We start from the raw sequence: 23062 nt of genomic DNA on the forward strand, positions 1-23062 counted from the left end.
CACGTTATGTATAAGTGGTCTAAACATCCTCAGTTAAAAGAGATCATCAGATTGGATATTTAAGCGAGATTCAGCTATATGCTGTGACTGAGAAAACCACTTGAAATATTATGACACAAATAGTTTTAATGTAAAAGGATGGAAAATGATATACCATGGTAATATTAGTCAAAAGAAAGCTTGAGTGGATAGAGTAATATCAAAGTGTATTTCAGAATAAAAAATATTACCAGGGATAAAAAGATACATTTCATAATTATTAAGGGATCAGTTCATCAGAAGGATATAACAGTCCTAGACATTTATGCATTAATAACTGAGCTTCAAAGTTCTTGAAGCAAGAAATGATAGAACTGTAAAGGTAAATAGACGAATCTACGACTATATTTGGATATTTCAATAACCCTGTTTTAATAACTGTTGGAAGCAGACAAAATCATCAGAGATATAGAAAACTTGAACAACACTGTCAACCAATTTGACTTGAGTGATTTTTATAGAACACTCCACCCAAAAGCAGCAGAGCGCACATTCTTTTCCAGTGTACACAGACCATTACGAGATAGGCCACATTTTGTGGTGTAAAACAAGTCCTGATAAATTTAAAATGATCAAATTATACAAATTATATATGTATATACAGAGATTATACAATGATCTCTGACAACAATAGTATTAGAAATCTGTATCAGAAAGATCTCTAGAAAATCCCCAAATATTTGGAAACAAAATACACACTTTTCAATAATCCATGGGTCAAAGAAGAAACCTAAAGGAAAATTAGAAAATATTTTGAGCTGATTGAAAATGGAAACATAGCATATCAAAATTTGTGGGATGCAGCTATAACAGTGATCAGAGAGAAATTAATAGCATTAAACTTTTATAGTAGGAGGAACAAAGACATTTCAAATCAGTGACCTAATCTTCTACCTTAGGAAATTAAAAAAGGAAGAATAAAACACAAAGTAAATGCAAGAAAGAAAATAATAAATACAATACCAGCAATTCATAAAGAAAAAGACAAAAAAATAATTAAGAAAAATGAAACCAGGGACGCCTGGGTGGCTCAGTCAGTTAAGTGTCTGCCTTCTGCTCAGATCATGAACCCAGGGTCCTGGGATGGAACCCCACTTTGGGGAGTCCTCAGTCGGAGCCTGCTTCTCCCTCTCCCTCAGTACCTCCCCCACTTGTGCTCGTTCTCTCTCTCTCTCAAATCTTAAAAAAAAAAAAAGAGGGGCACCTGGGTGGCGCAGTCGTTAAAGCGTCTGCCTTCGGCTCAGGGCGTGATCCCGTTCCGGGATCGAGTCCCACATCGGGCTCCTCCGCTATGAGCCTGCTTCTTCCTCTCCCACTCCCCCTGCTGTGTTCCCTCTCTCGCTGGCTGTCTGTCACATAAATAAATAAAATCTTTAAAAAAAAAAAATGAAATCAAAAGCTAGTTCTTGAGATGAATAAAGTTGACAGATTATAGTCAGACTAATTGGGCTGATAGCCAAGAACACAAAATACCATTATGAGATGGGGGGGGGTTATCATTACAAGTCCTGTAGGGGTATATTGTGAAAATATTTGTGCCAGTAAGCGTTCAACTTGGACAAAATAGACAAATTCCTTGAATATCAAGCTTTCATATCACACTTAAGAACAAATAGACAACTTGAATATCCCTGTATTTATTGAAAGAATTGAATTTACTGTCACAAGCCTTCCCACAAAGAAAGCACAGGTTCCGGGGTGCCCGGGTGGCTCAGTTGGTTAAGTGTCTGACTTCGGCTCAGGTCATGATTTCAGGTTCCTGGGATCGAGCGCCATGTTGGGTTCCATGCTCAGCAGGGGAGTCTGCTTCTCTCTCCCTATGCCTCTTGCTTTCTCTCGCTCTCTCTCAAATAATCTTAAAAAAAAAAAAAGGCACAGGTCCAGATGGTTTCACTTGTGACTTTTACTAAACAACGAAGGAAGAAATAACACCAGTTCTTAAAAAACACTCAGAAAATAAATGAGGAGGGAATCTCATTCTATGAGGCCAGCATTACACTAGTAACAAAACCAGCGGGAAAAATTACAAGAAATGAAAACTGGAGACTGGTATTCCTCATGAAGATAGTTGCAAAGATATGTAACACGTTTTTAGTAAATCCAGTCCAGCAAATCACAAAATGATATGGTACATCATGACTAGATGCGGTTTATTCCAAGAATGCTAAGTTGGTTTAACATTCAAAAAAATCAATCTGTAACTCATCATATTAGCAGGATGAAAAAATGTGAATCACATGATGGAGAAAAAGCATTTGACAAAATTCTACTTCCATTCAAAATGTGTGTATGTGCATATGTATCTTGGCAGTCTAAGAGTTAAAGAGAACTTCTACAACGTAATAAACACATCTACAAAAAAACCTACAATTAATATATATCAAATGGTGACAGCATAAATGCTTCCTTTTTAAGATTAAGTACAAGGAGAGGATGTCTACTCTTATTTCTGTTCAACATTTCAGTGGAGCTCCTAGCCAATGTAATAAGACAAGAAGACAAAATAAGATGAATATAGACTGGAAAAAAGATTGTCTTTATTCACAGATAACATGATTGTTTATATGTAGGAAATCCTAAGGAACTTACAAAATGGCTACTAGATCTGATAAGTGAATTTAGCAAGATCCTTATGTAAAAATCAGTCATATTTCTGTATACTAATTAAATTAAAAAATTAGAATTTATTCGGTATGTATGTGGCTCAGTCAATTAAGCATCTGACTCTTGATTTCAGCTCAGGTCATGATCCCATGGGTCATGAGATTGAGCCCCACGTTGGGCTCTGCGCTCAACGTGGAATCGGCTACAGATACTCTCTCCCTCTCCCCCCTGCTTGCTTTCTCTTTCTCCCTCCCTCTTGCTCCCAAATAAAGAAAATCTTTAAAAAAATAAATAAGACCAAAATAAGTGTAGAGAGATACAATATTTATGGATTGGAAGATTCAATATTGTTAAAATGTCAGTTCTTCCCAAATTGATCATAGTTTCAACACAATCCTAGTCAAAATGCCAGCAGAGTTTTGTTTTTGTTTTTTGTAAAAACAAAATTTTTGTAATTTTGTAAATTATTGTAAAAATTGAGGTGCTGATTCTAAAATTTATATGGAGATACAAGGAACCTAGAATAGCCAGAACAACTTTTTTTTTAAAGATATGATTTATTTATTGGAGAGAGAGCATGAGCGAGGGGGTGAAGGGAATAGAGGGTCAGAGGAAGAGTGAAAAGCCGACTTCCTGCTGAGCAGGGAGCCTGAGCAGGGGCTCAGTCACAGGACCCTGGGATCATGACCTGAGCTAAAGGCAGATGCTTAACTGACTGAGCCACCCTGGTGCCCCTAGCCAAAACAACTTCGAAAAAAGAATATAATTCAAGGACCTAACTACCTGATGTTAAGGCTTATTTTAAAGGTAGAATAATCAAGAGTATTATTTTGCTGTAAATATATGCATATAGATCAGTGGAACAGAGTAGAGAGTGATTTCAAATGCTGTTTTTATGGGGGTATGCACATGTCAAAATTCATCAGATTGTACATTTTAAATATGCACATTTTGTCAATTTTAAATATAATAGTAAAAAATCAATTTTTTAAAAAGTAATATGGTGGACATTCAACCTATTATCAGGTCACTGGAGGAATAGAGCCACAGAATTAACCTAACATCAAAATCTCAAGTCTCAAAGTTTTGTTAATCCTTTACTCAGTACCCAGGAATAGAGAAATCTATGTTGGTTGTTGGTTGGTTCACAGAGTCTGTGAAATTATATGTCTGTACAATTCCCCGTCTAGTATAATTTAGGCCGAATGGCCTCTTGAGATTCCTTCCCACTCTACAATACTAAAACAGGAGTTCTGATTTATTTTAATTCAAGGCTACACATATTCTTCAGAGAAATCTGAACTTACAAAAGCATAATTTCAAAGGTTCATTGTAGCACTAGCCCTAAAATCTGTTTGAGGAATGTTTTGTTTTCTGGCCTTTTAAAGAATACAATTCTTTTCTCTTAGGGGAGGAGGAGCTGATAGTCCTCTTTTCAAAAGAATGAAAGGAGTTGCGAATCCAACAATACATTAAAAAAATTATTCACACACACAAAAATTATTCACCATGATCAAGTAGGATTTATTCCTGGGATGCAAAGGTGATTCAATATTCACAAATCAATGAAAGTGATATATCATATCAACAAGAGAAAGGATAAAAACCGTATGATCACTTGAACAGGTGCAGAAAAAGCATTTGACAAAGTACATTATCCACTCATGATAAAAACCTTCGACAAAGTAGGCTTAGAGGGAACATACCACTGGACTTGAACATGGGTTCTAGCTTCTGGACACAGGTGAACTCCAGCTGATGGGAAGGATACTTATATTGTTCCAGAATATCTCCAGAAAGGATATTTCTCCCTTTTTCATCATTACTCAACTTTTCTCAGTTCTATTTCTGTTTCTTCACTCACAATTTTCTCTTTATCCAAAGTGTTCTTCCTTTGCACCTGATTTCATAGCCAATTCAAATGTTTTACCTTTTAGGAAATTTCCCTAGAATTCTCCATCCCCCCAGACAGTATCACTGTTTCTCTCCGTTTTCCTAGCTTTCTTTATTCAAGTAACTTGTATTGCTGGTGAGTTATGAAACCCCTTCTGCTCTGAATTTTGAGTCCCCTGAGGGCAGAGAGTCTGTCTTTCATTCTTCATTGTATCTGTGGTGCAGTGCTTTCATAAATTTTCTGGCTCTGCAGTGTCTCTACCTAAAGTCATTGTCAATTGCTTGATAAATGCTTATAGAATTAAATTGTTAAAACTTATTTTATTAGATACCTAATCTATGTGACACTGCAGTTGTATGTGAACCAAAAAAAATTTTTTAATTATGCTAACAACACTTACTCTCATTGTAACTTAATGAATGGAACAAACCCTCCAAATCCATCCCTATTTAATATGGTTTACTAATTAGTATATTCAGCAAATATGTATTGAGCACCTGCCATAAGCAAGACTCTGTGCCTTACACATTATATAGAAATTGTAGCTATTCCTCAGGGTCGTGCATAAACTTCTGTATGTATAATTCCTTTCTACTATAAATCAAAAGATTAAACTGTCATTTTTTAACATGATATCTCAGGAAATTGAAGGACATAGCATGTTAATTCAGAGATGGATTCCATTCCTCCAACACAGTCATTCCTAGAACTGTATTCTTTTAATTGGCTTTTAACGATAATCATCGTAGATGGTTAGACTGGTGAGGGGGTGGGAAACACAGGAAGATACTTGCTTCAGAAGATAAAGCTTCTGTACTGCTTCACTTGATATGTTAAAATAGTCTTTTGAGATAAGACCCATGTAGCTGTTAGCTCAGTTCCTGGCTTGAGGTTGACACTCCATAGATGTTAGCTGTCACATGCTGTTGTCACAGCAATTGTTTCCTTGTCTTTTATCAGTATGTCATTTTCACTAATTCGTGAGCTCTTAGGAAGGGTCTGAATCCCATTATCTCATAAGAGGTACTTGGTTGAATTACTTGCTACTGATTTTTAGGTTGCTTTACAATTTTATAAGCAGAGTGGAGGAAACAAGCATACACATTTTATTTGCAAACACTTCATCAGTACTTATTATGTTCTTGGTGCTGTTCTAAGCACTTTATAAATATTTAATCCTTATAACTGTATGAAATAGTTACTTTTATTATCCCCTCTACAGAGGAGGAAACTGAGACACAGAGAAATCAAGTAACTTGCCCAGGGGCACACAGAGAGTTAGTAGCAAAGCCAGGAAATGCAGGCAGTCTGGTTTGAGTCCTTGCTCTTAATCATAATCCAAAACTGAATGTTGATGATGCAGTATAAGAAATACAAACAGTGCACAGTGCTATGGCTGTTCAAGGAAGGAAGCAGTCACATTGGTGTCTGGGAATTAAGAAGGCTGCATGCAGGAATTGGTATTTTTACTAGGCCTTGTTTTGGGGAGGTAGCGTTTTCAGTGCTTAGATACGGGGGGATGAAAGGGAAGGCTAAAGAGCTCAGAGATGGGAAATGGTAGAACATCAAGAAGTAGTCCTGCAAATAAGGGTATGGTAGGAAGGGAAGCAAGAGAGGAAAGCTGGTTTGGAGTAAGAGCATGGGAAGCTAGTTATTTTGAGCAGAGGACAGGGTAGAAAAGATCAACCTGATCAGCACTGTGCTTTGGTAAATATGGGAACATTGTGTGGAATCAGAACCGACAGAGACTGACTGCGGAAAAACCAGTTATAAGGTTATTATTATGTCCAGAAAAGAGGTAGTTCTATCTTGAACTCTAGGGAAGATAGGAATAGGTGGAGGGGATATTACAGAGTTTGAATTGATAGACCAGAGAAATAGTACAGCTAGAAAGTTGAGTATTTATCTCATCATATGACAAATGTAACTTTATTTTATGGTCAGCAAAGTCCTTTGAATATTTGGGAAACTCTTCTCTTGGTGTAAATGAACATGATTTTAAGAAGGTTAAAGTATTCATTTATAAAGAAGTATGACGTTTATCTCATTGGGCTTGAAATTGACATCTGGGGAAATTATTTCTTAGAAGCTAGCTGATTTATTTAGAATGTCTGAATTGAGAATATTTCTTAATCTGCTTAGTGTAGACAAAGTTAGAAACCACTTTAGCCTAATGATTTGGAAGAAATGATAGATACAACAAAATTTAAAGTTGCTGTATGTGGGGGCATCTAAGTGGCTCAGTTAGTAGAGCATGCTACTCTTGATCTCGAGATCGTGTGTTTCAGCCCCATTTTGGGGACAGAGTTTACTTAAAAAAAAATTACTATATGTGATTTTATCAGTTTCTTCATGTGATATGAAGGTAAATTGCAAATGAGACCTTAATTAGCCAGTCAGTTGACTTTGCTAAATAGGAGTCTTCCTGCTGACTTATCCTGTTTGCAGAAAACTTACTTAAAAGTAATCTTTGGAAAACCCTGCCAGAAGTGGTTTGAATTAGTGAGGTTGATAAATACCAGTGTGAGAGGAGTATTCAGTTATTATTTGGATGCCTCTGGTGATGTAGTAATATATTAAAACACTAACTTTGCAAGAGTTACAAACATAACAAAGTAAAGCTAGGAGATGATGATATCTTAGAATTGTATTGGTATAATATCTATGAATATATTTAACCAAGTAGGTAAAAGGAGGTAAAAGACTTGTACTTTAAAAACCACAAAACATTGCTGAAAGAAATGAAGAGAACCTAAATAAATGAGAAGACATCTCATGTTCATGGATAGGAAGACTTAGTATTGTTAAGATGTTAGTATTATTCCAGGTGGGTCTACAGATCCAATGTAAGCCCTATCAGAACTTCAGTGGCCTTTTTTTTTTTTTTTTTCCAGAAAAGAAAAAGCCAGTACTCAAATTCTTTTGGAATTGCAAGGGCCTCCAAAGTCAAAATAATCTTGTACAAGAACAAAATTGGAGGAGTCACCCTTCCCTAATTCAAAACTTACTGCAAGGCTACAGTAATCAAAATAGTGTGGTACTAGCATGGAATAGACTTAAGAATCCAGAAATAAACCTATACAGGTATGGTCAATTGATTTTGACAAGGATGCCAAGACCATTTAATGATGAATGAACAGCCTTCAGCAAATGGTGCTAGGACAACAGAACTTCCACATGTAAAATAATGAAGTTGTACCCCTACTTCACACCATATATAAAACTTAAAATGGATCAGTGACCTAAATGTAAGAGCTAAAACCATGGAGCTCTTTGAAAAAAAAAAACAAAAAAACAACAAAAAAAATTACCCCATGAGGGTAATTTTTCATAACTGGATTTGACAATGGATTCTTAGATAATTTACAACAATACAAGTAACGGGGGTGCCTGGGTGGCTCAGTTGTTAAGTGTCTGCCTTTGGCTCAGGGCGTGATCCCGGTGTTCTGAGATCGAGCCCCACATCAGGCTCCTCCGCTGGGAGCCTGCTTCTTCCTCTCCCACTCCCCCTGCTTGTGTTCCCCCTCTCGCTGGCTATCTGTCTCTCTGGAAATAAATAAATAAAATCTTTAAAAAAAAAATAACAAAAAACAAGTAACAAAAGAAAAAATAGATTGGACTTAATAAAAATTAAAATATTTTTTGCATTCAAGGACATTAACAAGAAAGTGAAAAGACAACCTACACATGGGAGAAAACTATTTGCAAATCATATATCTGACAAGTGTCTGATATCTAGAAGATACAAAGAATTCTTATAACTCAACAACAAAAGACAGTCCCATTAAAGGATGGGCAAAGGGCAACTGTTTTCTAGATTTGTCTCCAGAGGCAAGGGAAATAAAAGCAAAAATAAACTATTGGGACTACATCAAAATTAAAAGCTTCTGCACAGTGAAGGAACCAATCAACAAAACTAAAAGGCAACCTGTGGAATGGGAGAAGATATTTGCTATTACAGTAAAGGGTTAGTATACAAAATATATGAAGAAATTATCAAACTCAACACCCAAAAAACAATAATCCAATTAAAATGGGCAGAAGACATGAGCAGACATTTCTCCAAGTAATACATACAGATGGCCAACAGACACATGAAAAGATGCTCATCATCACTTACCATCCGGGAAATGCAAATCACAACTACAATGAGATATCACCTCACACCTGTTAGAATGGCTAAAATCAGCAACACAGGAAACAACAGCTATTGGTGAGGATGTGGAGAAAAAGGAACACTCATGCACCATTGGTAGGAATGCAAATTGGTGTAGCCAATGTGTAAAACAGTCTGGAAGTTCCTCAGAAAGTTAAAAATAGATGCGGCACCTGGGTGGCTCAGTCGGTTAAGCATCTGACTCTTGATTTTGGCTTAAGTCATGATCCCAGGGTCGTGGAATTGAGCCCTGTGTCAGGCTCCACACTCAGTGGGGAGTTTGCTGGAAGTTGCTTGCCCTCTGCCCCTCCCCCATTCACACATGAGCACTCTCTTTCTCTCAAATAAATCTTAAAAATGAAAGTTAAAAATAGAACTACCCTACAACCCAGCAATTGCACTACTAAGTATTTACCCAGAGTATACAAAAACATGAATTCAAAGATGTATATGCACCCCTATATTTATAGCACTATTATTTACAATAGCCGAATGATGGAAAGAGCCCAAATGTCCATGGAGTAATGAATAGATAAAGAAGAGTGGTATATATGCACAATGGAACATTATTTAGCCATCAAAAAGAATAAAATCTTGTCATTTGCAAGGACATGGTTGGAGCTAGGGAGTATAAGGGTAAGTGATAAAAGTCAGAGAAAGACAAGTACCGTATGATTTCACTGTTATGAGGAATTCAAGAAACAGAACAGATGAGCAAAGGGGGAAGAAAAGAGAGAAACAAATGAGGAAACAGACTCTTAATTATAGAGAACAAGGAATAAACTCATGGTTATCAGAGGGGACATGGGTGGGAGGTGGGTTAAATAGGTGATGGGGATTAAAGAATGCACTTGCGTGATGAGCACTGGGTGATGTATGGAATTGTTGAATCACTATATTGTACACCCTAAACTAATAAAACACTGTGTGTGTGTGTGTGTGTGTGTGTGTGTGTATACATACATACACACACTTTTTTTTTTTTTTTTTTTTTTTAATGGGCAGTGGACTTGGGAGACCTGGGTTGCTCAGTCCGTTGAGTGTCTGACTCTTGGTTTCAGCTCAGGTCATGATCTCAGGGTCATGGGCTCCAGCCCCTCATGGGGCTCTGCACTCAGCACAGAGTCTGCTTGATACTTTCTCCTTCCCCCTCTGACCCTCCTCCTGCTTCTTTCTCTTTCTCTCAAATAAATATATTTGAGAGATACTTGAGAGAGAGAGCAAGAGAAAGCATGAGTAGAGGTGGATGGGCAAAGGGAGAGGGAAAAACAGGTTCCCGCTGAGCAGGGAGCCCAGCACAGGGCTCAATCCCAGGACCCTGGGATCATGACCTGAGCTGAAGGCAGCTGCTTAACTGACTGAGTCATCCAGGTGCCCCTGAATATAATCTTTGTTTTTGAATAGACATTTCTCCAAAGAAGATATTCATATGGCCGATAAGTAAATGAAAAGATGCTTAACATCATTAATCATTAGGGAAATGCAAATCAAAACCACAATGAGGCACTGCTTCACACCTACTAGGATGGCTATAAAACAACAGAAAATAACAAGTGTCTGCAAGGATGTGGAGAAATTGGGCCCCTTCTGTGTTGTTGGTGAAAATGTAAAATGGTTCATCCACTATGAAAAACAGTTTGGCAACTCCTCAAAAAGTTAGATGTAGAATTACTGGGGCGCCTGGGTGGCGCAGTCGTTAAATGTCTGCCTTCGGCTCAGGGCATGATCCCGGCGTTCTGGGATCAAGCCCCACATCAGGCTCCTCTGCTAAGAACCTGCTTCTTCCTCTCCCACTCCCCCTGCTTGTGTTCCCTCTCTCGCTGGCTGTCTCTCTCTGTCAAAAAAATAAATAAAATCTTAAAAAAAAAAAAAAAGAATTACTGTATGACCCTGCAATTCCACCTCCAGATATATACCCCGAAGAATTGAAAACAGTTACACAAACAAGTACATGCACACATACGTTTATAGTAGCACTGTTCACAGTAGCCAAAACATGGGCATAGCCCAAATGTGCATGGATGGATGGATGAATGGATGGATGGATGGATGGACAATCTCTGATGCATGAATATGTATGTGTATATTATGTGTGTACACACACACACATTCACACACAGAATATTATTCAACCATAAAAAGAAGTGAAGTACTGATACATGCTACACTGTGGTTGAGCTTCCAAAACATTACATTAAGGGGAAGAAGCCAGAAATGATGGTCACGTATTATATGGTCCCATTTGTGTGAAATAGCCAGAATCAGTTCCTACAGAATGCAGATTGGTGGTTAGGATTGGGAGTGGGAAGAAACTAGTTAGAGGAAGGTTTTTACTTTGGAATGATGGAAGTGTTCTGGAACTAGATAAAGGTTAGTATCGCACGCCATTGTGAATGTATTAGACGCCTCTAAACTGTTCACTTTGAAATGGTTAATTCTATGTATGTGAATTTCACCTCACATTATTTTGTTTTGAGTGTGTTGATACAGGAATATAAAAGGTATCAGAACACTCAACTGGTATTTTTCACACTATAGTACTGCAGTTTGTAATGTAAGAGGAAGAGGGGAGTAAAACAAATGTTTGTGTGGTTTTTTTTAAAGATTTTATTTATTTATTTGACAGAGATAGCCAGCGAGAGAGGGAACACAAGCAGGGGGAGTGGGAGAGGAAGAAGCAGGCTCTTAGCAGAGGAGCCTGATGTGGGGCTCGATCCCAGAATGCTGGGATTACGCCCTGAGCCAAAGGCAAACGCTTAACGACTGCGCCACCCAGGTGCCCCAAAACAAATGTTTTGTACTAGATTTTTGAAAGATTAAAGCCATTTAAAGGATTGGATCAGAGAGGTGGACAAATGGGATGGCATGAAGGAAAAAATGGGAACTAAAAAGTAAATTATCTCAATCTTATTTCAGTTAGAAGCCAGAGTTTAACACCAAGATAATATAAGTTCAGATTTGTTTACTAGATACAAAATGGTGGCCTGTGAGTTTTTTCAGGTTAGGTTTAGAATTATTACCTTAAATCTTTTGATAAGAGCAAAGCATTTGTTGAAGAGACTGTCTTATTTTCCATGAGATACTCTTTCCTCCTTTGTCAAAGATTAGTTGACCATATAGTTGTAGGTCCATTTATGGGTTTTCTATTCTGTTCCTTTGATCTGTGTGTCTGTTTTTGTGCCAGTACTGTACTGTCTTGATCACCACAGCTTTGTAATATAACTTGGAGTCTGGAATTGTGAGCCTCCAGTTTTGCTTTTCTTTTTCAAGATTGCTTTGGTTCTTCAGGGTATTTTGTGGTTCCATACAAATTGTAGGATTATTCTAGCTCTGTGAAAAATGCTGGTGGTATTTTGATAGGGACTGCATTAAATATGTGGATTGCTTTGAGTAGCATAGACATTTTAACAATATTTGTTCTCCTAATCCATGAGCATGGAATGCTTTTCCATTTCTTTGTGTCGTCTTCAATTTCTTTCATAAGTGTTCTATAGTTTTCAGAGTATAGATCTTTCACCTCTATGGTTGGATTTATTCCTAGGTATCTTATGGTTTTGGGTGCAGTTGTAAATGGGATCGATGCCTTGATTTCTTCATCTGCTGCATTATTGGTGTGTAGAAATGTAACAGATTTCTGTACATCGATTTTATAGCAACTTCGCTGAATTCATTTATCAGTTCTAGCAATTTTTTGGTGGAGTCTTTCAGGCTTTTTACATAGAGTATCATGTCATCTGAAAATAATGAAAGTTTGACTTCTTCCTTGCCAATTTGGATGCCTTTTATTTCTTTTTGTTGTCTGATTGCTGAGTCTAGAACTTCCAGTACTGTGTTAAATAACAGTGGTGAGTGTGGCCATCCCTCTCTTATTCTTGATCACAAAGGAAAAGCTGCCAGCTTTTCCCCATTGAAGATACTAGCAATGGAAAAAAGACCATCTCTTCAACAAATGGTGCTGTGAAAACTGGACACAAACATGCAGAAGAATGAAACTGGACCACTTTCTTATACCATACACAAATATAAATTCAAAATTGATGAACGACCTAAATGTGAGACAGGAAACCATCAAAATCCTAGAGGAGAACACAGGCAGCAAGTTCTTTGACATCGGCCATAGCAACTTCTTACTGGATAAGTTTCCAGAGGCCGGAGAAACAAAAGCAAAAGTGAACTATTAGGACATCATCAAGATAAAAACCTTCTGCACAGCAAAGGAAATAATCAACAAACCTAAAAGGCAACCTTTGGGATGGGAGAAGATATTTGCAAATGACATATCTGATAGAGTTAGTATCCAAAATCTATAATGAACTTACCAAACCCAACACACACAAAAACAAGTAATCCAGTTAAGAAATGGGCAAAAGACACGAACATACATTTTTCCAAAGACATCCAAATGGCTAACAGACACATGAAAGGATGCTTAACATCACTCGTCATCAGGGAAATACAAATTAAAACTCAATGAGATACCACTTCACATCTGTCAGAATGGCTCAAATTAACAACACAGGATACAACAGATGTTGGCAAAGATGTAGAGAAACGGGAGCCCTCCTACACTGCTGGTGAGAATGCAAACTGGTGCAGCCACTCTGGAGAACAGTATGGAGGGTCCTCAAAAAGTTGAAAATAAAACTACCCTACAACCCAGCAGTTGCACTACAAAGTATTTACCCAGAGGATACAAAGTTACTGATTCAAAGGGGCACATGCACCCCACTGTTTACAGAACTATCAACAATAGCCAAACTATGGTAAGAGCCCAAATGTCCATCGACTGATGAATGGATAAAGAAGATGTGGTATATATATACACAATGGAATATTACTCAGCCATCAAAAAAATCTTGCCATTTGCAACGATGTGGATGGAGCTAGAGTGTATTGTTCTAAGTGAAATAAGTCAGTCAGAGGAAGACAAATACCATATGGTTTCACTCATGTGGAATTTAAGAAATGAAACAGGTGAATATAGGGGGAAAAAAAGAGACAGACTCTTAACTATAGAGAACAAACCGAGGGTTGCTGGAGGAGAGGGTGGCAGGGGAATGGGTTAAATGGGTGATGGGTATTAAGGAGGGCATTGTGATGTGCACTGGGTGTTGTATGTAAGTATAAGTTCTCCTGAAACTAATATTACATTATATGTTAACTCACTGGAATTTAAATAAGAACTTGAAGGAAAAAAAGAACAAAGCAACATATTAGTGATTTCACTGATGATTTCAAACTTAAGTTAGTAAAACTAAGAAGCAATGGAGTTTATATATTTCTAGAGGAAAACACTCCTTTGTGTGTATATGGGAAAAGAGGGCAGATGCACTTACATATGGAACATTCTTTTGACTTAGAATTTCAGTGTATGTATCCTCGGAGAATCCAGTGGGTAGGGGAAATTACTATAATTAGCTAAACTAATGTTAACTTGAATTCAGTGCAGCAACGAAAATACCAAAAAGATGAATGTAAAATATGTCATGTGCTTACTTAGGTTATAATACAAATCACCTATAAACTATACAGGGAATTTTTATATATGTTGATTTTTTTCCCCTCAGTGGTGACTGAGTTTTCACTATTGTTTTTTGTCTTTGAGATAAAGGAGTTGTACTGTGCCAGACCAAAAACAAAAAACAAAAAAAACCCCACAAAACCATTTTTGTCAGAATAAGAAAGTTAACCCTTTTCTTTGATTGCAGATGATGAAAGCCATGAACAAGTCCAATGAACATGTTCTGGCAGGAGGTGCCTGCTTCAATGAGAAGGCAGACTCGCATCTTGTGTGTGTACAGAATGATGACGGAAACTATCAGACCCAAGCTATCAGTATTCACAATCAGCCCAGAAAGGGTGAGTATTGGAGCTGATTGACACGCTAAGAATTGTACTGGACTTGGAAAGTTGGATATCTTAGCCCCATAACTCTCACTTTCAAGCTAGGTGGCCATAAACAATTTGATGAAATTAACCTTTCCAAGCTTATTCTCCAAGATTACATTGACTCCCCAAGTAGATAGACTCAGAGTCGTAAATGGGATCTCTACTAATAAAGGGAACATTTTGAAAATACTGCCTCAGGATATTGGCAGGGCCAGGGTTGATATTTGAAGGTAGGACACTAGGCCCCGTAGTGAGAATATGCTTAGGTAGATTTTAAGCTTGTTGAATAACCATTTCCAAAGAATGTTAATAGGTTAACTGGAGTCTGAGAGAAGGCTTCTTGGTTCAGTGGTACTTATAATGTGGCCTCATCACTTAGGAGATTGTTAGAAATGAAGCGTCTGTACCCCAGATTTGCTAAATTAGAATTTGTTTTTTTAGCAAGGTTCTGTGTTCAAATGCGTATTGAAATTTAAGAAGCATTGCTTATGGTGGCATTTCTTAAGGTGTCTTATCAGGTTCCATGGTTTTAAAAAATACATAAGTGACAGTCTTGCATAATACATTAAACTGAGAAATCCTGGATTAAACAAGTTTAAACAGATTTCTTTACTACAGGACTTTTCAGAGCCTTTAACAGGCTGATGCATATTATAATTTTCTAAAAGGAAGATAGTGCCTGGCCCTTCCCAAATTTATTTGACTATGAATCTTGTTTTTCCTCAGAGTATCTCCCATAACTCACTTTCTCTAGTATGCTTTATGAAACAGTTGTCTGGGTGACAGTGACATAGGTCACTGTCTTCGATATATTTTTTGAATTGGTTGTTTAGTAAAGGTATAAAAGGTCTTTGTCACATGTATATTCAATATGATATCCAAAATAAGGTAGGTGATAAGTCCACAATGCTGTTAGTCAAATGATACCTAGACTATTTGAATTAAGTTCTGGATATCATTAATGTAATTGATGATATCCATGTCTAAAACTGGAGGTTCTTTAGAGGATGATTCAAGGCCTGTGAAAAATTTGGAAATGAGGTCAAAAGAAGACCTTTTGAATGAAGCTTACATGTTTAATCTGGAAAAGTCTAGATCAGAAGAGGGTGAAAAATAGCTATCTCTATTTTTAAGGTTTTCTACTATGTGGAAATAAGATTCAGTTTACTCTCTATAGCTACAAAAGGCCAAAACCAGCACTTTGGGTGAAAGTTACAGGACTCTAGATCTGGACTGAATTTGAGAGCACATTCTGTAAGGCCAAGAGTTATCCAGAAGTAGAATGGGCTGCCTTGTGCCATTGTGGGCTCCTTGCCACTAGGAGTCTTTGAGAAAGGCTGGATGTCCACCTGTTAGAGATATTGCAGGGCCAATGGGCAGGAAGTTGGATTACTTAGACCAGTAGAAGATATGGAGGAGCATAGGGGTTCCTGGCTGGCTCAGTTGATGGAGCATGCAACTGTTGATGTCCGGGTTGTAAATTCAAGGCCCATGTTGGGTGTGGAGATTACTTTAAAAAAAAAAAAAGAAAGAAAAGAAAAGATGTGGAGGAGCATTAGTGAAATTTTCTTAAAGCTAAATGGGATTAAATGTCCTTTCTTTTATGAAGACATAATGGTAACAGATATTTGTCTTTTAAATAGGTTTTTTTTTTTTTTAAAGAACTGCACTAGGTCAATAAAATGCTAATCATAACTCCATCTTCAAAATATATTTTATCTAAAAAAAATTATTAGATCAGGGATCAGACTTTTTCTGTGAATGGCTGGGTGATAAATATTTTAGGCATTGCAGGCCTGTGATCTTTGTCGCCAGTTACTCAACTCCGGCTTACTTCGAAAATTGCCACAGACGGTATGTAAATGAGTGGACATGACTGTGTTCCGATGAAATTTTATTTACAAACACAGGCTGCGGGCCAAACAGGTTGTAGTTTGCCAAGCCCTAGACTTGACCACTAAGATTTCTTTGCTTGTAAGATTCTTTAATTCTTGATTGGAGGTAGAGGAAAACAAAATGAGGGAGTGTGTCTTAAAACTTCATTCCCAAAGCTATCATAAGCATCAGAATTATTGGTTACTTGTAGATAGTGGTGTATAGAGTTGATGTTTTTTGTTTTCTGTATGATGATGGTTGGAGTTACCAACTAACTATCAAATATTTCATTATTGTTCTCAGTTTATATCTTCGGATCTACACTGAACTATTTCTATTCTGTTTTAGTGACTGGTGCCAGTTTCTTTGTGTTCAGTGGTGCTCTGAAATCTTCTTCTGGATATCTTGCCAAGTCCAGTATTGTGGAAGGTAAAGAATAAGTTATGTACTGCATGTGTATTAGTTCAGTCCTAATTATACAATTAAAAAAGCAAGGAATGTTGGAGTGCCTGGCTGGCTCAGTCAGTAGAACATGCGACTCGATCTCAGGGTCCTAAGTTGAAGCCCCATGTTGGGCTTAGAGCGTACATGAATGATGATGATGATGATGATGATGATGATAAAAGTTTAAAAAATAAAAAGCAATGGATGTTAAGTGAAACCATGACACTTCTATAGTAGACTTCTGACTCCTATTATGTATTTAATAGCATAGTAGTACAGGGATGGCTTGACTCTGCTCAGTGATGTCCAGGGCCTCAGTTGAGATGACTTGATAGCTGGGCGTTCAAATTATCTGAAGGTTCGTTCACTCACATGTCTGGGTCCTGGCCTGGGTTGATTTAAAGACTAGGATGGGTGACTGAAGTACTCACACTTTGACTTCTTCGTATGCCATGGTGGCCTTGGGGTAGCTGGACTTCTTATTCCAGGCACATGTGTTCTCGCAAAAGGCAGAAGCCATGTTGCTTCTTATGACCCAGTCTCGAAAGTCACACGATGTCACTTCTACCATAGTGTAGTGTTGGGAGTAGTCATAAGCCTTCCCAGGTTCAAGAGGAGAGGAATTAGACTCCACTTCTTAATGGGGAAATGGGAAGGTAGCATTGTGAGAAAGCATGTGAGACAGGAGATATTGTGGTGACCTTTGGAAAGTACAGTCTGCCGCACATGCTGACAGGTTTTCATTTCCGCAGTAGCTTACTTCAGTACCCTGTCTGAAAGCAGTCCTTCCTGGGGCTGGAGCCTAGTGTGTTAATGGAAGTACAGAGACGGTCTTACCTATGTTAATAGGTACTGGCTTTGACCTCCTTTTTGGTAAGCTTAATAAAACAACTAGTAAAGAGCAAAGTACATTAATATTTTACAACTAAATTTCACAACTTTGACTATAAAGCGGAAGAATGCTATTAAGAAATTGTTAGGAAATCTAGAAGTTAAACAGTCATTGGTCTTAAGTGACTATTTAATGCCTCTGTGATCAAGTATTGACTACATTTGAAATTGTGTCTTGACAAAATCATTAAAAAAACACGCTTTAAATGTAGTGGAAATGATCATTTGAATTGATACAGATCCTTAAAAATGCAAAGTATTGTGTTTAAAAGTTATATCTCTGTCTTTGGGAATTTCTTAGGTCTTATATTTCACTGTGAGTTGAACAGTTGGCTGCCTGTTTATGAAATTTTTATTGACGCTTTTATAAAATTATTTTAGTTGACGAAATTTTTGGGGCGCCTAGGTGGCACAGTTGTTAAGCGTCTGCCTTCAACTCAGGGCGTGATCCCAGCGTTCTGGGATCAAGCCCCGCATCAGGCTTCTCCGCTCGGAGCCTGCTTCTTCCTCTCCCACTCCCCCTGCTTGTGTTCCCTCTCTTGCTGGCTGTCTCTCTCTGTCAAATAAATAAATGAAATCTTAAAAAAAAAAAAAGAGAAAGAAATTTTGTGTCAATGAAGGAGGGTAAACACGTGACAACTTTCACGTCAACAAACACATGACAACTTTCATGGTGAATTTCAGGGTTGCCTTTGACTTGGGTAGATAGCAGGCCAAAAATAGTTGCAGTGCGTTGGCTACAGTGTAGCTCATGTGAAACACATGTGGTAGGTTTGCCTTATTGCTAGCCATGCTAGCCAATGAATGGATTTATCCCTTCTACTGTTGTTTACTCAGTGACTTATTTAACTAACATTTACGGGAATTCACTCTATGCTGGGCAGTCATAGTAAGGTGCAAACACATAAATATGAATAGAGTATGATAAATGCAAGAGTGAAAGCCATTCTAGCAGTCCAGAAGAGGGATGTGACTGTGTGTAAGTTTTCCTCTGGGTGGTCTTAGGAGCAATTCAGTGTGTCTGAAGTGAAATCAACAGGCGAGTGTTTTAAGCAGGAGCCATCTTGGTGTCTGCTCCTCATAGCACTTTCAAAAGTAAGAGGTTCAGCTTAAAGAACAAAACCTCCTATGTCTGTCAGCTTTAGAGAGCAGAGCGGAATTTTACATTTAATCCTAAAGGGATTTGCTAGGTACCCTGATTGATCTGCCCCCTCCCTGGCCTTGCGTTCTTTCCATCTGTATTATCTTGGTGCTGATTCTCAGATGGCGTTATGGTCCAGATCACCGCGGAGAACATGGATGCCTTGAGGCAGGCACTGCGAGACATGAAGGACTTCACCATCACCTGCGGCAAGGCGGACGCCGAGGATCCCCAGGAGCACATCTACATCCAGTGGGTGGATGATGACAAGAACGTCAACAAGGGGTAAAGGCAGAGGACTTGCCCTCTGGCGCAGTTAGTTAGGAGCTGGGCCCTGGGTTTTGTCTACGCTGGTGTTTATAACTTTACTGAAAGCCCAAAGAGAAAGGACTGCTTCAGAGAGAGAGAGAGAGAGATTTATATATTTATATATATATATATAAGATTTTATTTATTTATTTGACAGACACAGCGAGAGAGGGAACACAAGCAAGAGTGGGAGAGGGAGAAGCAGGCTTCCCACAGAGCGGGGAGCCTGATGCGGGGCTCAATCCCAGGACCCTGGGATCATGACTGAGCCGAAGGTGGACGCTTAACGGCTGAGCCACCCAGGCGCCCCAGCTTCAGATATTTAACATAAAATTTTAAATTTCTAGCATGTTGGCTTAATTTCTGAAGGAGTTTCTCTGCATATTTTTGAAGAAGTGTGGGGGGAAGGAGTTGATGAAACAAAACAATCCTCTAAAGTTATCGACATAATAGTTAATAACCTAAGCTGTTTATGGTTTTATAAAGAAAGCCCTTTTGCTAACATTGTTTCATTTGAGATAACTAGTGTTGTTTTTGCCATGTTATAGATGAGTAAACAAGCACCTAAAGGCTCAGTGACTCCGCAGAGCCAGGAAGTGGCAGAGCTAGGACTTAAAACCACCTCCTTGGGCTTCAAGTCCTAAACTCTTTCCCAGTATATGGCAGCTCTACTCTGAGGGCTCAAGCCAAAACTTTGGTCATCTTTGACACTTCTTTTTCTCTCACACCCTACACCTACTCCTATGGTAAATCCTGGTGCTGTTACACTTTCTAGCATATATTTTGTATATCCAGTTATATTTTACTTCAACATGTATCCAGAATCATACTACCTCTCTGGCCACCATCCTGGTTCAGGCCACCATCATTTGGTCTGGATTATTGCCGGAGCCTTTCAGTTGGCTTGCTTGTTTCTAGTCTTCAACTCCTCCTGCCCCCCAACCTAATCTGTTTCTAATACAGAGCAATGTCCCTTCTCTGCTCAGAACTCACCACTGGCTTCCAGTATGATTCAGGGTAAAAGCCAAAGTGTTTTTCAACTTCTGTGTCCTCACATAATCCGCCTACTCTCTTACCTCACAGAAGCAACACCTGCCTTTTTTTTTTTTTTAAGATTTTATTTATTTATTTATTCAACAGAGATAGAGACAGCCAGCGAGAGAGGGAACACAAGCAGGGGGAGTGGGAGAGGAAGAAGCAGGCTCATAGCAGAGGAGCCTGATGTGGGGCTCGATCCCACAACGCCGGGATCACACCCTGAGCCGAAGGCAGACGCTTAACCGCTGTGCCACCCAGGCGCCCCCAACACCTGCCTTCTTGTCTGAGCATGTCAACTCTGCTTCTGCCCTCAGACGTTTGCTTGCTGTTCTTTCCCCTTGTACTCTGTCCCTCAATAGCCAAGATAGCCAAATGAGTCCCTCCTTCACCACCTTCAAGTTTTTTCTAGAATGTCATTTTCTCAGTAAAGCCTTCCTTGGCCGGCCTATCTAAATTACAATCCTCCCATACACATTTCTTCTCTCCCACTCCCAATACTTCCCGTCCCCCTTCCTTGCATTGTATTTCTCAAGAGAACTTATAATTCTCTAACATAAAATATATTTTCACTTATTATATTGCCCCTGGGATGTAAACTCCATAAGGGAAGGGATTTTTGTCTGGTTTATTTATTGCTGTATCACCAACACCTAAAACACTGTCTGGCACTGAATAGGTGCTTAAAAATTGATTGATTGAATGAACATATCATACATCATTGTATTAAGCTTTCTGCCATCCAGTCCGTCCCTTTTTCCTTCAGGCAATAATAATTCTCTGCGTAGGTCTCTGGAAATACAAAAACGAATTCCACAAGCTCCTGCTGAAAAAGTGGTTCAGTCTGGTTTTGAAGATAGTTATAAATAAGTGCACCCAAGTATGGAAGATGCTCATAGAAAACTCTCTTAAGATACAGTGAAGATAAGAAAGAAAAGAGGAAGCTTGGTAGAGGTACTGGGGCGGTACTCAAGGACCTTCATAGAGAAATGGACGCTGATGGAGCTCAATCTGGTGAGAGGAGCTGGTATTTGCCACACAGTTGTGGCAGAGTGGGCGTTCCAGTCTGAGGGAATAGCAGGAACAAGGCAAACAGAGGGCATTGACAACACGGCACACCAGATTTTTTAAAAATCTTCTGAGCTTTTGAACAAAAGCAGTTTCTAAATCAATGAGTACATTTGCCTATTTTACAAATAGCCCTTTCCCATGCTTCACTGGAAATTTTAATTTCAAAATCAATTTGTGGTGAATTCCCTAATATAGTTGGAAATGAACATGGTTATTAGGACCAAAAAATTGCTGCAAATCTGATGCTATAAGGTATCCGTAACTAATAACAAGCAGGTTGCCCCTTCCTACAGCAAGTGCCAATGGCAGCATCTCAGAAAACAGGACAAGAACTAGTTAGGGAAGACTCTCAAATTCAGGAGTTTAGTGTGTAGTGTGTAAAATGAATCTTTTCCAGCTTGTTCCTCAGTGTCTGGATATCCTCTCTCAAAATACTCTAATCAACTAAGAGTGCCCCCCCCTTTTTAAAAAGATTATTTTAGGGAGAGAGAGAGTGAGAGCATGTGAGTGGGGAGGGGGAGGGGAGGGGGAAGAGGGAGAATCTGAAGCAGACTCTGCACTAAGCACAGCGCCCAACGTGGGGCTTGATCTCACAACTACAAGATCACGACCTGAGCTGAAGCCAAGAGTCTGACGCTAAACGCACCGCGCCACCCAGGTGCCCCAAGAGTGCCCTTTTTCGATACCGTTGTTTCATGAGTTAGAAGTTAAATTCAGTGTTGTTTAAATAACTTTAATTCAGGTGAATGAAATGAATCCTTGATATTGAAGTTCAAGTTCAATTTGATCTTTTTACACAGGGATTAAAAAACATAAACAGGTTTGGAAACTGTTAGGAAGAGTTTGGAATCTTTGTGACAGTTATTTTGAATCCTCATCGAAATGAATGTGAATCTCTACCTATTTACAGTTGCTTTATTTTGGAGAGGAAAGGACTATAAAGAGCCTTTCTGTTCAGGAACCTAGGAGTGATAATTTAGCACTAAAGGGAATTTGTTGTAATAATAATATAAATACTTGTTCATGAGCTCACACCAACAGTGTTTTCATTTATGTACTTGGTCAAATAATTCTTTTAATCAATAAATATTTATTAAACGCCTACATTCCAAGCAGTGTGTCAGAACTGGGAACACAGCCTACAGAGGTGAGTGTATCATATTCCCTCCCCTTAAGAAGTTCATTGTGAGGCAGACGTGCAAACGTGTCAGTGTTGTCATGGTCAGAAGCAGAGTGTGTAACAGCAGAGGGGAGGACGAGATTGGATGGGTGGCCATGCACTCACTAAATTTGGGAAGGAATGCTGGGAGAAGAGAGTAGGTTTGAGTAGATAGATTTTTAAATTGAAAGAACCAACTCCTGGAATCATGGCTCCTTTTTTATATGTGCTCTTTGATTATTTCAGTGCACAGGCCCCCCCATGAGGGCTCTATTCATGTACATTTTTGGGCAGTGTCTTCGTACCGTGATGTGTTGCTCAGATGTGCTCAACAAAGTGCCCAGTGTAATTAGTAGCAAGACTTGATATGAGAAGTGGTTCTTCTGACTTCGAGAGCTGCTTCCATCTCTTTCCTTTGCCTCTATTGTAGTGTTGTAAGTCCTATAGATGGGAAGTCCATGGAGTCTATAACAAGTGTGAAGATATTCCATGGATCAGAATATAAAGCAAATGGAAAAGTCATCAGATGGACAGAGGTAAGGAAATGAAACTTGG

At 38.6% G+C, this 23062-nt stretch overlaps 1 protein-coding gene across 2 annotated transcripts in view; it reads left to right on the plus strand.

Annotated features, from left to right (window-relative positions):
- The window catches only part of ZFYVE9 (zinc finger FYVE-type containing 9), a 118913-nt gene that overhangs the window by 92088 nt on the left and 3763 nt on the right, over positions 1-23062 (plus strand). For both annotated transcript variants that reach the window (XM_087865873.1, XM_045799543.2), the window contains 4 exons: positions 14402-14552; positions 16806-16886; positions 19056-19218; positions 22938-23043. In XM_087865873.1, the coding sequence (XP_087721999.1) occupies positions 14402-14552; positions 16806-16886; positions 19056-19218; positions 22938-23043 (501 nt within the window). The remainder of the gene's footprint in view (positions 1-14401; positions 14553-16805; positions 16887-19055; positions 19219-22937; positions 23044-23062) is intronic.

The sequence above is a fragment of the Ursus americanus genome, chromosome 12 (genome assembly GCF_024610735.1).
Source record: "Ursus americanus isolate L20-20 chromosome 12, mUrsAme1.1.p, whole genome shotgun sequence".
Taxonomy (NCBI): domain Eukaryota; kingdom Metazoa; phylum Chordata; class Mammalia; order Carnivora; family Ursidae; genus Ursus; species Ursus americanus.